Source organism: Anas acuta, chromosome 18 (assembly GCF_963932015.1).
Source record: "Anas acuta chromosome 18, bAnaAcu1.1, whole genome shotgun sequence".
In the NCBI taxonomy this organism is placed as follows: Eukaryota; Metazoa; Chordata; class Aves; order Anseriformes; family Anatidae; genus Anas; species Anas acuta.
In genome coordinates this window covers 8,834,344-8,849,517 of record NC_088996.1, presented here as the reverse complement: position 1 = coordinate 8,849,517, position 15,174 = coordinate 8,834,344, and the positions used below count along the sequence as shown (strand labels likewise).

The window sequence follows — 15,174 nt, the reverse complement described above, 5'->3', positions numbered from 1 at the left end:
TGTTGGGTGACTTGTCACACAACATTTTACCTCAGATTCTCCTTCGTGGAAGTGTGACCAACACTACCTACTATCTGCAAATTCTTCTAAGGTTTACCAATGAACCACACCATTGTTTTTTCTTTTTTATTGAAGTACAGCCCAGTATCTTCCCATCCATTACTTTCATTCTTGGAAAAATCCAGACTGCACAATCCCATTCAGACAAATCTGTTGGCAGTGGATGTTCACACCCTCCCAAGCATCAAACACCTTTTCTTTCAAGCAACAGTTGCCCTTCCTTTCCATAACTAACTGCAGCTTCCCCTATGGGATATTACATACCTGCAAATGGTATGGCTTTCCACCCATGTATGAACAAATAGCTCATTCTCCATGAAATTTCATTTTCAGAGGACTGTATATTAAAGTATTACTATGATTTACTGCCAGCATGCACCAATCGTCAGTACCACCTTTCGCCTAAAGAGAAAATTAGAATCAGTTTCTTTTTTTCTGCCACAGTGGCAAATGCAAATTAACGCTCCTTCTAGCAGCCCAAGTATGTCACTTGGCAAAATAAAATTTAGCTGTGGCAGTAGCAATCCTTCCCACTCCTTCAGTTACCCAACTGCCAGAAGAGCCATCAGGCAGTTTGCTGGAAGGCATGGTCATTCCAACGTCACTTCAAACGATGCAGTTTTCCACACTCAGGCGCACCAAAAGGCCTCTCAGTATTGCTCATTATCTTCCAGCATTAAAAAGGCAAATTATGTAGGAGTCCTGCTATGCTAGTCTTTCTACCCGTGGCAGAACAGAAAAACTCCATTCTGAGGACTATTCTTGAAGCAGAACAGGGCATTATAGTAGTTAACAGTAGGAAAGAACTTAAATTGGAAGCAACCCACAAAACTGACAAGATGATTTTGCAAAAAAACCCCACATTTTCCCTCTAAATCCATCTACTCAAACATTACTTCCAAAAGCTAGAGATGTCAACACATTTAGAGCTTAGCTTCCTCCTGCCTGCATGTGCTTAAAAGCCACTTTGGACCAGACAGTGCACAACTCCATACTTAAAAGCCAGATGACAAACATAGGGTATTCTGAGCTTCATCAAGTTAAGCACTTGATACAGAAAGTAAGAAAGAATGTCAGAATGAACAGATAACATTAAATCTTATATATATATATATATATATATACATGTATGTCTTATATATCTTATATATAACATCTTGTTAAAAAGTACATTCTAATTAGTATTTTTTTTGTGAACTACAGCTGCTGTGATATTTTTCTAGTAATAATATTACAAAAGATGACACTGTGGGACATTTAAATTTAATATTATTTTTACTACAGAAATACAGATCCACAAATCTAAACCACGAGTACTTTTGTATGGAAAAATACACCAAACAGTGAAAGCATCTTTTGTTTAGTTCTGCCTATTGCTTTCATTGCCCTGTGTCTGTGTGAACTAATCACCAATTATTTTTCAAGACAAATAAAAGATAAAAGAAAATATTTTAGGGCTGTAGCCCCGGATAGAGCTGTACATGGCACCCCATTGTTCTCAACAGCAGCACGGAGATCTGCCATTTAAAGCTTCTCTCATTGTCAAGCATCAAGTTTTTGAAAGTTGTAAGGCCCAAATCTCATTAACACTAAAGCCATTTATAACATTTTCAGAGTTACAAGGTCTTCTAAAGTGGGTATAAATATAGGTTTCCTTATGCCTTCTTACCTCAACTGTCAGCTGCTAAGTACTGCATGAAAACCTTTCCCATACTGATAAATAACACTGCCTATGACACAGCCAGTACTTGCCTGTATCACCAGAAAGGTTACTATGCACAGAACATAGGTCTAAAATGTTTCAGTCATCTATTTTTTATGACAACAATAACTTCCTATTATATCTTCAAGACCCAGTGGAATTTCATTGGAAGACCCTTGATAGCTTTTTAACAATCAATGGTTAAATCTGCAATAAAACATTCTACTTTGAATTCAAATGTAAATAGTTTGGGCTATAAATTATCCTATTACCCTTTTTTAAAGAATGTATTTCCTAATTATTTAGCATTACTGTTTCAATTTTTCTATCACAATGGAATTTTGTTCCATTTCTTCTCCACTGTATGGACAGGCCCTTCTGCACCTTCTGTTGGCATTGGGGGTTGGAACTACAATGATCTTTTAGGTCCCTTCCAACTCGAGCCATTCTATGATTACAATGCAAGTACAGTCATACTAAACAATGTTGCCGCTAAACAAGTCATTAAAAACTTTGATGCCTATTTTCTATTCCTCCCAACATGATGCATAGTTAAGATGAAAGGAAGATAGGATCAAAATAACACTTATCACAATATGTCAATGTTGTCCATAACTGTCATCTAGTTTTGTCTAATGCTTGAGCTGGTAATAAGATGATGATAAAACAAGCTTATATAGTCTTCTATTAACAGCCCAGATGGACCAATCTTCCACTTCATTCTTTGCCATGTTAAGTTTAGCAATAAACAATTGGTAACGGTGAAAACAGCAGTTCACTCCTCATCTAAATGACAGCCTATCAGCCAAGTGGGAAAGCAATGCTTTGACCAATAGCAACAAATCAGATAAACAGCCTTTTATCGTAGGCAGAATTCCTTGTTCATTGTTATACAAGGAATATTCATAATGCAGATGGCAAGCCCTTTCAGTCCTTGCTGAATTCAAAGTCTAGCTGTAACAGACTTTAAAACGGAAACATTTTCAAGGGCAAAATTTCTCTCTAACATCAGCTGTATCTAAAAAGACTTAAAGAATACCTTTAAATTGAGAGTGCTTATTTGAGTTGGGGTTTTATTCCTGTTTTAAACAATTTTGTTTTGGAGGCTTCGTATCTAGTTCAATTGGATTACCAATGAGGCAACACAATGAGGACAAGAGGTCCCTTTGAAAACTGGATATATTCATGACTGAGATTTGGAAAACAATAGCAGTGATTACCAGTTTCTTCCCCTCAGTTTATTGGATGGAAAATAGCTCAGCATAATATGTGCAAAACTATTCATAAATGTTCCCTTCTACTACCTTTACATAGGCTAAAAATATTGGTGTTGTTTTGACACTTTAGCGCCTATCTGGTCACGCTCTAGCTGTAAAACTAACAACAAAAATAGAATGATGAAAAACATAGGACACACGCACACACACACAAAAAAGTAAAGCAGACATTTATAGGAGACTGCAAGGCTATTTCCATAGAATTTTAAAGCAGAAACATCTTCACACCTTTTGAAAAGGCGGCAACATCTCTGAAGTGAGAAAGCATTCAAATGATAAGAAACTGAGAGTCTTTGGATACAACATATGGCCTCCATCCTGTGTTTGAATGTGAGCAGGAGGATTGAGTCCACGTGGATTTTCAGTAACATCAACAAACCCCATGCAAGCATGAAGGTTTGCCCACACACATGAAGCTGTGGAGATAGGATAAAGCAGAAAAGAATACTATAGTGGATCGGGTGCCAGAAGCTCTTAGTCACCAGATGCACCAGGCTGCATATTCCACATGCCTGTGCGCCTAGTGATTGCTTTCCTCTCGCATATATATGTGCTATGAATAATTCCTTCCCCTTGGATTCGCATTTCTTAACAAAAGTGCCAGAAAATGCTATTTCTGTGACATTATTTAAGAATAATTAATGTGGTTTCAACATTTTTGTCCAAACATAACAATGAAGCATTCAGCATTAGCTACTAATGGACATGAGAGCCTTGGTATTCTCTTCTACAAGCACACATGCTGCCTTGAATTACCTCCAGTTTTATAAGGGCAGGAGAAGAAGAGTTATCAGACCTTACACATCATCATTCAATAGCTAATTCAAGCCCTGGCATAATTTAGAGATCCTATAGGACATCTCTGTGTTATGCCAGGTAATAAGAGCTCAGAGACTGAAGAAGCAGCAAGATGGAAAATGAAGTGCAATTGTGCTCCAAGAACACTCATAGACCTCAATGCCAGGAGATGCTCAATACACAGGAGATTCCTTGATACCCAGAAGTTTTTTAATACCATCATAGTTGTTCATGAGATGTGATTTATGACTCCTGTGTGTGCTGCCAAACAGGCTGAAGCAGTTACATCATAGAAGGGATGTGCCCCTACCTGACTTAGGATGACAGCAAAGGATGAAAATGCTTTCAAATAATGAGAGCTGTAGGGCTTGCACGAATTTCATCCATATTAGTTCCCGCAAGCCAAAACAGTAGAAGGTAATATATCAATTCATAGGAAGCCACAAGGATGTTGAACATGCAGGTTCTGTAAATCATTTTGTTGATGGATTAACAGAAAATGTACATAGATATCTTCTTAATCAATGCCTACTATAGTAGCACTTCCTTATTTAAATGAAGTACCCTGCAAGGGTTTGAAAACAGCATTCTGATTTTTATCATGAAATTGCTTTTTAATATGTAGAATCACAAAAAATGTTCATTGTTTATACAAATGACTATGCAAGCAAATGTGGCAGCCATTAAGGGATCAAAAACATCTCACCTACAGCTGAGAACACTGATGATAATTAATCTGAGGTAGTATTCTCATCCAGGAAGGATATCTTGGTCATCATGCCAACAACTATAATTCTTTTTCTATACAAACAGTATAGTCCCCATGCTATGATTATCTGCATCTTCAAAGGAACAACAACCAGAGGATCTTTTTTCAGCATTCTATCTACAGGACATCTTCACTTCAAATACCCTGTGTTCTTTTTATGCTGTGCTATCATAAAAAGGAACAAACCCTCGAAAATCATAATATAAATCATGACTAGTTTTCCTCAGAGACTACAACTCAAAGGAATAAATACGCATCATGACATAGAAGGAAAGAGAGGGCTTTCATTTCTTTCTAAAGGACAGAAATTGTTTTCTTGGTCCTTCAATTTATTCTTATTTCTTGTTTGCATCTGTACAAAGGAACTAGACTATCCTTTCAAACAAACAATTTCAAGTAGCAAAAGCCTTAATTCAGTGTGTCAAGAGAACAAAAATATTCTATTTACAAAGTTCACTGATACATCATTTCCTAAACATACATGGTAGTAATTAAAATATATATATATATTTGTAAATATCAATACCATTTCTTCCAAACCAAGCAATCTAACTTACACACAGGTAACTGACCAATAAATAATATGTTAGGTATCAAATATTTTGAAAACATATATACCTCATTTTAATAGATTAAATTGCTTTCCATATTCTAAGTACTCTGAAGATACTACCAAAACTTACAGTCTTAGAAAAATTCACACAAGACACCAAAAAGCCAATTGTGCTATATCTTCATTATTTAATCTAATGAAGAAACAGTGTAAGTACTACATTCAGCACAGTTTATACTTAAATGCCACGTAAATACATACCAAAAGACAGTGTGACATTACATCAAACCTATCTTTAATAAGTAAGTTTACTAATAATGATAAATTACTCATAAGCTAACTTAATAGTCAATTCTGTTCAGTGACTAACACCATCCCTTTGAACAGCAGCCCTTAAAAGGCCCTAATCCAAATATCCACTGAAATTAGTAGGAAGGCCATCACAGGTTTAGATACACACTGAATTCAGTCTTTGCTAATGTTCAGGAAAGATCCACGCACAGAATGGTCTTCGTTGCAGAAACAATTAACTCACTAAGAAAAGAAAAATGCTACCACGTTCCTTAATTCACATTCCTGTAATTTGTAGCAATGTGCTCGAATAGTGTCTTTTTTAAGAAACATGTTGAATGAACGACCAGTGCTGAAGTGCTAAAAATACATAGTTTCTGAAAACCTGTGTTAAGCTGCAGCAAACCTTGAGAGGCTTCGTTACACTTTCTCTTACTTAGACTGTTATCCAGACATCCCAGCTATCTAATACGCTACAAAACGTAGTGTAAAAAGGATGACAGATACAAAGCATTAGTGCCAGTCAGATATCTACAAATCTTAATCCTTTTCACCAAGATGACGAAGGATTCCTGAAAAAAATAAAAATCCCTAAGAAGAAAAAAAGAAGGGCTAAATGCATGCATTCATCCTGTGTGTGGTTAAAACAAATTATCTGAAACCACAGCTTTAACCATAAAGCAAAAACATCCCGTCATTCACTTATTCAATGTATTACTCAAAAAAAAAAAAAAAAGAGAGAAAAAAAAAAAGAGAAAAAGAAAACAGGCTGTTTTTAATGCTAGAGGGAGACGGAGAGTGCAGAGAGCCCCTGCAGGACTGATCCCACTACTGGTTTCAGATGCCCGGGTTCCCATGTCTGAAGGTGAGAAAAGGAGGGGGGAAGGTTAGGAAACCCTGGCAGCTAAATGCGTGGCATAAGGACCTGCACAGAATGGGACAGCTTTTTTCTGTCTTGAGATATTACTGTCAGAATGGCCAAAAAAGGGATGAGAGTTTGTTTTTCAATTCTCACTGTGGTACTTAGAGAAGTGCCTAATTTGAAGGGAACTGTACAGGTGGCATATCATGCTGAGCTAAATAGATAAGTGTGAGATTTAAATGACAAGAGGCAGCAGGTTTTGCGGTTCTAAAGAGAGAGAAAGAGAATTATTCTGATGGTACCAGTGGGCACAAGTGGAAGGTCAGCTTGGGGTGCTGCCAGCGTCACCTGGGTGGCTGGTGGCAGATGGTGCCGGTCTGGAGGGATAAAAGAAGGACTCGAGTACCCCACAGGCTGAGAGCAACAGAATTTGCTCAGGAATACAAGAAGTTTTGGGGCAGGCGCAGGCAATACAAATTAATGTAGATGCTGCCACCCCAAATGTCAGTACCAGTGTCACCGGTCCAAGGGTTGCAGGGGTGGATCAGCCGGGCAGTGCTGCAGAGAGCGCAGTCAGGCAGGCGCTCTCAGGGTGAGATGCTGCAGGCGCTGCTGGCTGGGTGCTGGGCCAGGCCCGTGTCTGCGCGGTCCCAGGGGAGCTCCGGGGCTCCCTCTCCCCAGGCATCTCCAGGGGGGAGTCTGTGATGCCCACCAGGATGCCCCATTGCCCCCCTGCAGCGTTCTGCCTGCTGTTGCTCACGTTCCCATTTCTGGACTTACGCAACAACTCGGGGGCAGCAGCCGCCTGCAGGGAAGCTGAGCAGCAGGAGCTGCAGGCAGCTGAATCCCCATGGGGCTCCCCAGAGTGTCCCAAACTAGAAAACTGGCCAGCTCCCCTCCACTGCCTTCCGCAACATAATTATTCCAGCATGACTGACATGACAAATTAACAAGGCAGCCAGGGCTTTTGCAGCAGAAGGGAGTGTTTTCCCCCAGAATAAATTGTTCCAATCCTTTACGCTAGACACCCGGCCGTGCCTATTCATTAATTGGACAAGCTCTGGTGACAACTGAAATTACCTGATTTCTACATACTGGAGAGAAAGAGAGCATTTCAAGCTTAACATGAGAAGCCTAAAGCTGAAATCCCAGCCCCCAAGGCGTTCTTTGGATGGGGTTATTAAAATAAAAAAAATCATTTTAAGAGCATAGGCACAGCAAAGCTCCCGTTTAAAAGCAGAGGCACGTTTGTTAGTATCATTCCTCCCTTTGCAGTCCCTGAACTGTGGCAGCAGAACATGACAAGTCTGCCAATGAACCGCAAACCTTGTAAGATCCACAGATCAGCCGAGTTTAAGAACTTCAGGAACTATGAAATTCTGAGATTACTGCGATGGTGGGATTAATTATCACAGCCATTAGCGCATTAGGAATTTGAAGCATCTCCTTAACCAGCACACCGTGGTTATTTCTTGCAACCAACGTATCATAATCACGAAACAGGTAGCGGAATTAAGGGGGGCATTATAGTTGGGGATTTCTGTCACGTTCCACACATGGTATGTTGTTCATGCATTTTTTTGACTACTGTTTTGACTTGGATGTAGCTGTACCTCTTGCCCCTTGCTAAGGGAAGCCCTGGGAACCTGAGGGGTATTTCTCCCCCATGCCCGCCCTTTCGATGCCGGTTGCGTACCTGAAATGCAGACGATGAAATTCGCTTGCAGAAGAAAAAGCACCTCCCAAACAATTTCCATCCTCCGATTCTCATGCCAAGTGCATCCCTCGGCGAAAAAAAATAACAAAGATCAATATCGCAGTTTGAACGATCCCAGCAATTTTCCTTTCGGACTTGCAGCCTGTATTCCCCAGATGTGCTGACAACACATGTCCGAGCTCTCTCTCTGTACGGCTCAAGCGAGATCCCTTCCCTTCCTTCGCCCTCCAAAAAAGAGCACGAAGCCGACCGCCAGCACAGGGCTCTTCCTCCACGAGCGAGTAAAAAATCCACCAGATTTCCCAACAAGACATAGACCACAAACCCCAACCGATCCGGTCCGGAGAGCGTCTCTATTCCAGGGCGGCCAGACGCGAGTTACCCCAAACTCCGCACGGCTCAGCGGGGCGCTGCCAACATGCCCGGGGCAGGGAGGCGGCGGAGGGAGAGGGCTTTCCTCTCCGGCTGCTACAAAACGAGCGGAAAAAGATTAATACCCGCTGCAACGCCTTCTCCCGCCCCTAGAGCCCGGGGAGGGCAACCCGGAGCGGCAGCCGGCTCGGCTCCAGCCCTGCCGGGCTTTTTCTGCAGTCCCAGCGAGCCCAGGCGGCTTTCCGCCGCCCGACTGCAGGGGTCGGGCTTGCCCCGCGTACGGGGCTGCCCTTCCCCGCCTGGACTGGCCCCGGACCCGGTCCTGGGTCCCCCCCCCGGCTCGCCCCCGGCTGTCCCGGTGGGGCCGGGAGGGTTACATCGGCTCTGCCCCCCCGGCGGCTCCGGGCTGCCCCAGCGGGGGCTACTGCGAGCAGCGGGGGCTGGTGCGCAGAGCCGGCCGGCTGCGCTCCTCTGAGGCTGGCGATATTTTCAAACTTGTTTAAACAAGGAGGAAAAGGAGAGAACGCCAAAAAATAGCAAACTTCGGGCGGGTTTGGCGCTGGGGAGGCGGGCGGAGCGGCAGCCGGGAGTTGGCGAAGTGCTGGCGCTGCAGCGCGGCTGAGCGCATCCCGCACCCGCCGCGCTCCTGCAGAGGCACAGCCCCGCTCCCCGGCCCCAAATGAGCAGCGTCCCCTCGGGGTGGAGGGGGGGGGATAGGGGGACAACCTCTTACTTACCCCAAATCCTCCCGCCGGTTAGCTGGCTCAGCTCACCCGCTGCGCCCCCGCTGCCCGCGGTCCCGCAAGCGAATCGAGGTCGGGCTCGGAGCCGCTTTGCCGCAGCCGCCCCCCGCCCGCCCCCTCGAGCAGCGCGGAGGTACCGGGGCCGGCCGCCCCCCCCCCCCCGGCCCTATCGCCGACTATTCGCCCATCGCCCCCCGGCCGGGAGCGCGCTGCGGGATGCCGCGGGGCGGCAGCGCCGGGCACGGCGGGGGCTCGGCGCGGCGACGCGCACGGGCGGGGGGGCGGCGGCGAGCGCGGGGCTCGGAGGAGGCGGCGCCAGGGCGGGGGGGCTGCGGCGGGCACCGGGCTGCTACGGCCGGAGGAGGCGGGGGGGGGGGGGGACACATAAAAGAAGGAAGGTTCCAGGTCGCATCGGCTGTCCGGCTTCCCAGGGATGTTCTAAGAGCTGCTGCTCACTTTGGTTTAAATGTGGATCCATTTTTTTTAGTAATTTTTTCTTTTTTTTTCCAAAAACAAAACAAAACAAAAAAACCAACAAGGACACCTGGCTTGGGGAGGGGTTGGGCTTCCCCTTCTGCGGAGATGGAAACCGGCACGGGGCTGGGGAGCCGCGGGGCAGGGGCTGCCCCTGGCAGACTCGGACCGGAGGGACAAGGGGGGTCCGGGGATGCCGGCTCGGGGCAGAGAGGGGCACCTGGCTCTGCTTCCACTGCGGGAGCCTTCGTGAGCACCGTGTGGCAGAGGGAGGGGAGGGAGGGAGTTGCTTTGGGCTTCCAACAGCTCCCCCATCTCCTGGCAGGTACGCAGAGGTCGCATTACAAATCCTCCAGCGGGGGATGCATGCATAATGCAGTGAGCATGGGGTGGCTTATAAACAGCACTCCAGCCCGGGGCATGCTTGTAAAATGCACCTTTGCCTGGATTCTAGCAAAATGGGAATGCCTGGATCTCTGAATGGGGAAGGAGAGGATCTTCAAGAGACGAAACCACAGCCTGGGTTGTTATTTTCATCGGCTCTGAGACATGTGTAGGAGTCATAGGTTTCTTCATCCTGACAGTATTTAATTGCGGTAGATCAGGTTCCTTGAGTGATTCAAAGACCCTGGATGGGACAAAATCACCAGTATTTGAAAGGAAGAACTGGACTGCAGGTGCTTAGTAGTCAATATAAATTCCTGTACTCGTTTTGCCAGGTAGCGTAAGTGCTTTTTGCACTGCAGCAGCCTCTGCTGATGTTTACTGTTTCTCTTCTGATGGGTTAAAAGGGACTCAGGATTTTAACAAACTGTTTGCTGTCATCTGGGCAGTGGGACCAGCTAAGTGAGGCTGATCAGGAGCCACTGTCATTCAAGGCTCTAAGGACAAATGACTTAACTTAAAGAATTCCCATATTGTTTTATGGATTTTCAGTAAACAGTGGGACTGTGTAGGAAGAGGGATTTCTTTCCTTGGTGGGATTGCAGAATGCTGGGTTTAGTTTGAATACTCAAATTGAAGGAAGAGAGAATTAGCTCTCTTTAGTAAAATTAATGTATAGGAGTTAGAGAACTGGGGGCGAGCACGCATTTATTAAGGATGTCACAATATAGATATGCCTTTGGGCACCGAGTCAGTTGTCCAGAAGCACCAAACCAGTATAGATTTTTAAAGAGGTTGAAATATGATTTGCATCTGGTTCTTGAAAAGTTAATGAAATAAGGACTGCAGGGAGCCCTTCTGAATCATTCCTTTAGGATCACATTATCAAATGAAGACTCCAATAAGCAGAAGAAACAATTATTATTGGACCCAAGACCTTGTTTGTTGAGTATTTTGTGTTTTCAGAATCACATAAAATAGCATGCAACTCTTTTTTATTCCTTTTTTAAAAGCCAAGTTAACATTTAGTGCTCTGGCATTATGAAAGGAATGAGTGTCACTCTCGTCTAGACGTATTTAAGCATGCCTTAGGAAATTCTCTCCCACTGATGCTCACTAAAGTCCTTTACTCTAATTGATGAACATTTCCCATGGAGTTGGCTGTAAATTCTCTTTCGGATTTTCCCAATTCATTTCTCACAAGAGCATCCCTGTCCAGAACACAATGAGACACTTATCTTTTATGTTCATATTTACACAGTCACCCTTGTTCCTAAAACAGTGCCCTTGAAATTATGGCATCATATGTGAGGAAATGAATGTCTCAAGCAAGTAAAAATTGCTGGATCAAGAAGCAGGTGTGGAAGGCTAGCATGCCTTTCAACTTCTGTATTGAAATGACCTGCTGTAAAAGCATGTGTTGTCCATTGAGCCAGCAAAGAATCTGACTGGTGACAAGAGAGAATGCCAAATCCTATGCAGCAAGCTCATATTTAATTCCTGTTGATGTTAGTGGAACTTTAGTATGAGTTTAATGACAGGAGAAATAAATAAATAAAAAGTAGTTGATGCTTGCTGCTAGCAGGTAGCCCAAAATCGCAACTACATTAATGTTTCTTCATCCTTTAAGTCTGGTATGTTCATCCTACTCTCCTCATGTAATCCTTATGTTTATTTCAGTGGCCTGAGATAAATAAGTAGTTTGCATCTTAGACCAGGAAATCTAAGAGGAATGAAAGGCAAGTTGAAAGATTTTGTCACCTGGAAAATACAGTAGTGAGCTCAGAAAATAAATACTTAAAAAAAAATATCTAGATAAATAGTAATGAGCTCCTTCTGCTGTCGTTCACTTTCTCTGATGTTATTTGACTGGCAGTGGCCTTAAAGCTTGGTTTTGAAGTCATTATGGCTGCATTGGCTGCTGCGGCTCCACAGCAAAGCTTCCTTCAATGAAGTTGAATGGATGTCAATATGGGCTGATTCCAAAGCCCACTGAAATCAATTGAAATATTTCTGCAGACTTCGGTGATGAGGCTCTCCCTGCCAAATTTGGCACAGCATATTTGGTCCCAAGAGAGGTGCCTTAATATAGTATGGTGTATTTGGGAGAGAAGGAAAAGGTACTATAGAGCAGAATGTAACTCTTCTGTGTTTATTGGTGTTGTTTGTAGTTCAAAATAGACAAAAATGCTAGTTGTGGCATCATTTTTTATTAAATTACTTTCCATTCAAAACTCCTTCGGTAACTCACTAAAATGAAGGGGTTTGGTATTTGCTGCATTTATCTGATTTACATTTGTATTTGTTGGCTAAACTTCTTAAACTTAATTGTGCCAGCCTTTGAGCTGTACTGAAGTCATTGGCCGACTCGTGTGCCCAGAGGTAAAGATGACTATAAAGTGTTCTTAGACAAGTCTCTGAACCATGTTCAAATATTTTAATTGTGAGGATTTTACTATCTGGAAGTGTGGCTGGGATTTTCTGTCAGAGTTTAAAAGTAGCTAACATATTAATTACAAGCCAGACACCTAGTATCTTCAGGCCAGGTTTACAGGGAAACACTTTTTGTTTCAGCTATGCTAACAGAGTTCAAAAAGTACTCAAAAAAATCACTTGCTTTCATACCAAAGTAAAACATTCCAGTTCAATAAAACAAAACTACGGTTTGTACCTTCTCAGAGGAGCCAGCATTTTGACTCATTTGACACAAAATGAGCTTGGATGGGAAAAGATCAATTGTAGAAATCGTTTTGAGCTGGGCAACTTCTGAATAAAGTGGGTTGGCCGGTGGCTCCTGCGGTGTCGATGGAAGAGGTTGCTGCCATTCATCACTACCGAGCTGCTGAAGGTTCCCACTGAGGGGGTGCAGCAGCTTGCCTGTGCGCTCCCTGGCTCATTTCTGTCAAAGTAACTCAGATCAGCAAAGGCCTGCTATTGAAGCTGTCTGAAGCTTCTGGCATGTTTCCAGCAATTAAGCTGGCAGAGCTGGAACAGTTCCTGCTCTGACTTGTTTTCCCCTGTCCCAGGGGTTGCTGGCCCCATGGCAGGGTTGATGGAAGAACTTGTGAGTCAGCTTCTGAATTGCCACTGGGAACAGGCTAGGATGTAAGCATGAACCAAAATCAATGCTAAATCAAAATGAAAGAAAGGGCTATCGCTGCAGTTCACTCAGGTGGAAGAAAGCTCAAGGGTCTCCAGATCCAAACGGGGATTTGAAGATCATCCAAAACCAGCAGTCTATTAGTGTCCAGCTTAGGGAACCTCACCAGAGTGTAAAAGAACTGGACCCTGACCACTGTTAAAATGAAACTGGTTCTTGGAATAAATTATCACAGGGATAGCACTGAGTCTTGCTATTGTAAATCACGTGAGTGTGATACCATTCCTCCTTGTCTTAAGTTTATCCTATATTTCCACTTGTATTTCAGGTGGGACTTGCAGTATTAGTTTTTTATTGCAATTAACTAAATTGTTTATAGAAGTAAGACAAAAAGGACTTTTGTGTTTAGGCTGTACATTTGAATGTCTTTCAGTGCAACTTCCAAAAGACTTCAGATAAGGCAGTAAAATATAATAAATTGCAAAAGCCTGCCAAAAACTTTTGTGCATTCTACACAAACATTTGAAGCTATAATAAAGAATAACACACACAGTTCTTTTAATATAAGAATCAAAACTTGTCTACTCACACCTTCAGTCTTTATTTATTTCCTCTATAAAGAACTCCAATCTTAGGAAATGAGTGTGGGATTTGGAAAGAATGTATAGTCCTGATTGTGCCAGCATTGACTATAGGGCTTTGGACAAGCTTGCTGTATCACATTTTCTTGCATTTATAAAACAGGCTGCAATTTAGCAAGGAATTCAGTAAGACCTGGTTAAGAATTTGCAGTAAGAAAGGTGGTATTGACTTTCGCCACTCGAGGAGTAAGAACAGCTCACAAGTGCCCAAGCTCCTCTGAGGCTATAGAGCACCACGAGCCAGCAAGTGGGAAGGCAGTGCTGAATTCAGCCAGCTCCCAGGCTTCCTTCTTCAGTTCTTGCAATTTTTTTCAGCGCTGCTCAATCTCTAATGCGCTGTGTGTTCCCTTCTCCCCACAAAAGCAGCAGCGCCGTGGGGCCTGCTGCATTGGTGGTCCGAGTCAGCCAAGGAGGATGAGGCTCAAAGGCTTTGCTGTAGCCCTGCTGGGATTTCATCATCGTCAGCAGTCTGCTGCCTGTGACAATTCCCTGCTTGTCTGCATGCGAACACAGTTTTCATAGTCAGGTGCCTCATCCTAAACTTACAGTTAGCCCCCTCCATTCCCAGAGATGCTAAAGTACCTTCTTGGTTCAGGTGTTAAGCGAGTTAACATTAGAAAGCCACTAGCAATAGGTGAGCTGCTGACAGCATAACTATAAATAGTCCTAGTGCTCCTGTTCCATATATTGTTACTGCTATGCTTTCTTGTATTTTCTGAGAATATCTTCAGTGCTTATAAATAGTGCTGACCTCACTAAGGAAACTGATAAAAAATTTAACGTATCAAAAATTTAACGTATCATTGTAAAAATACAGCTTCTAAGAATCCATCAGTGCGACGGACATTAAGGTAATTATTTTCTTTTATTGATGGTCTTTATCAAAACTCAAATGGAATTTACATTTTACTGGTAGAGATAATGATGCAATTTATTTGAAGTTAAAAACACCCCTAACAAATCAGTGAGGAAAATGACTGGCAGTTAACTATTAAGTCAATCAGTGTGGTTTTCCTGTGACTCAGTCTATTCATTATCATAAAGGCTTATTTTCAGTCCAAATCTTCTTTTTCGTATCTGAACTCCAATAAACAGTGTTAAGACATCAAGTATTTATGAAATAACATTCTTCTAATTCAAAAAGACATATGTGAACTGCAGTGATTTAGTTTTCCTGGAAGTGAGAATTTAGTCAGAAGAGTGTTTAAAACCTCTTGCTGTCTTGCAGTTCCTCAATAAACCTCAGTAGGCTCCTAGGAGACTTAGCAGCTGTGCGCCCACAGAAGTGGGTTTTTCTGAGTAGGCAAGTGGAATGGGAAAATGTTTTTTTTTTTTTTTTTTTTTTCTTTCTTTTTTTTTCTTTCTTTTTTACTAGTATCAGTCACCAGATAAAATTGACTTCAGGTGATGCAGTGATTACAGTTCTTGTAA

The 15,174-nt window shown here is 42.9% G+C and overlaps 1 protein-coding gene across 4 annotated transcripts in view; it reads right to left on the bottom strand.

Moving 5' to 3' along the window:
* CA10 (carbonic anhydrase 10) overlaps positions 1-9,393 on the bottom strand; it is a 200,016-nt gene extending 190,623 nt beyond the window's left edge. The window contains exons 1-3 of one of the 4 annotated variants that reach the window (XM_068655020.1): positions 9,139-9,393; positions 8,355-8,497; positions 8,009-8,096 (exon numbers count right to left, since the gene is read on the bottom strand). In XM_068655020.1, the coding sequence (XP_068511121.1) occupies positions 8,009-8,069 (61 nt within the window). In that variant the 5' untranslated portion in view covers positions 8,070-8,096; positions 8,355-8,497; positions 9,139-9,393. Of the gene's footprint in view, positions 1-8,008; positions 8,509-9,138 lie in introns of those variants that run through there. The other 3 variants (XM_068655021.1, XM_068655019.1, XM_068655022.1) reach the window with 3 other exon arrangements.
* Positions 9,394-15,174: the final 5,781 nt, after the last annotated feature.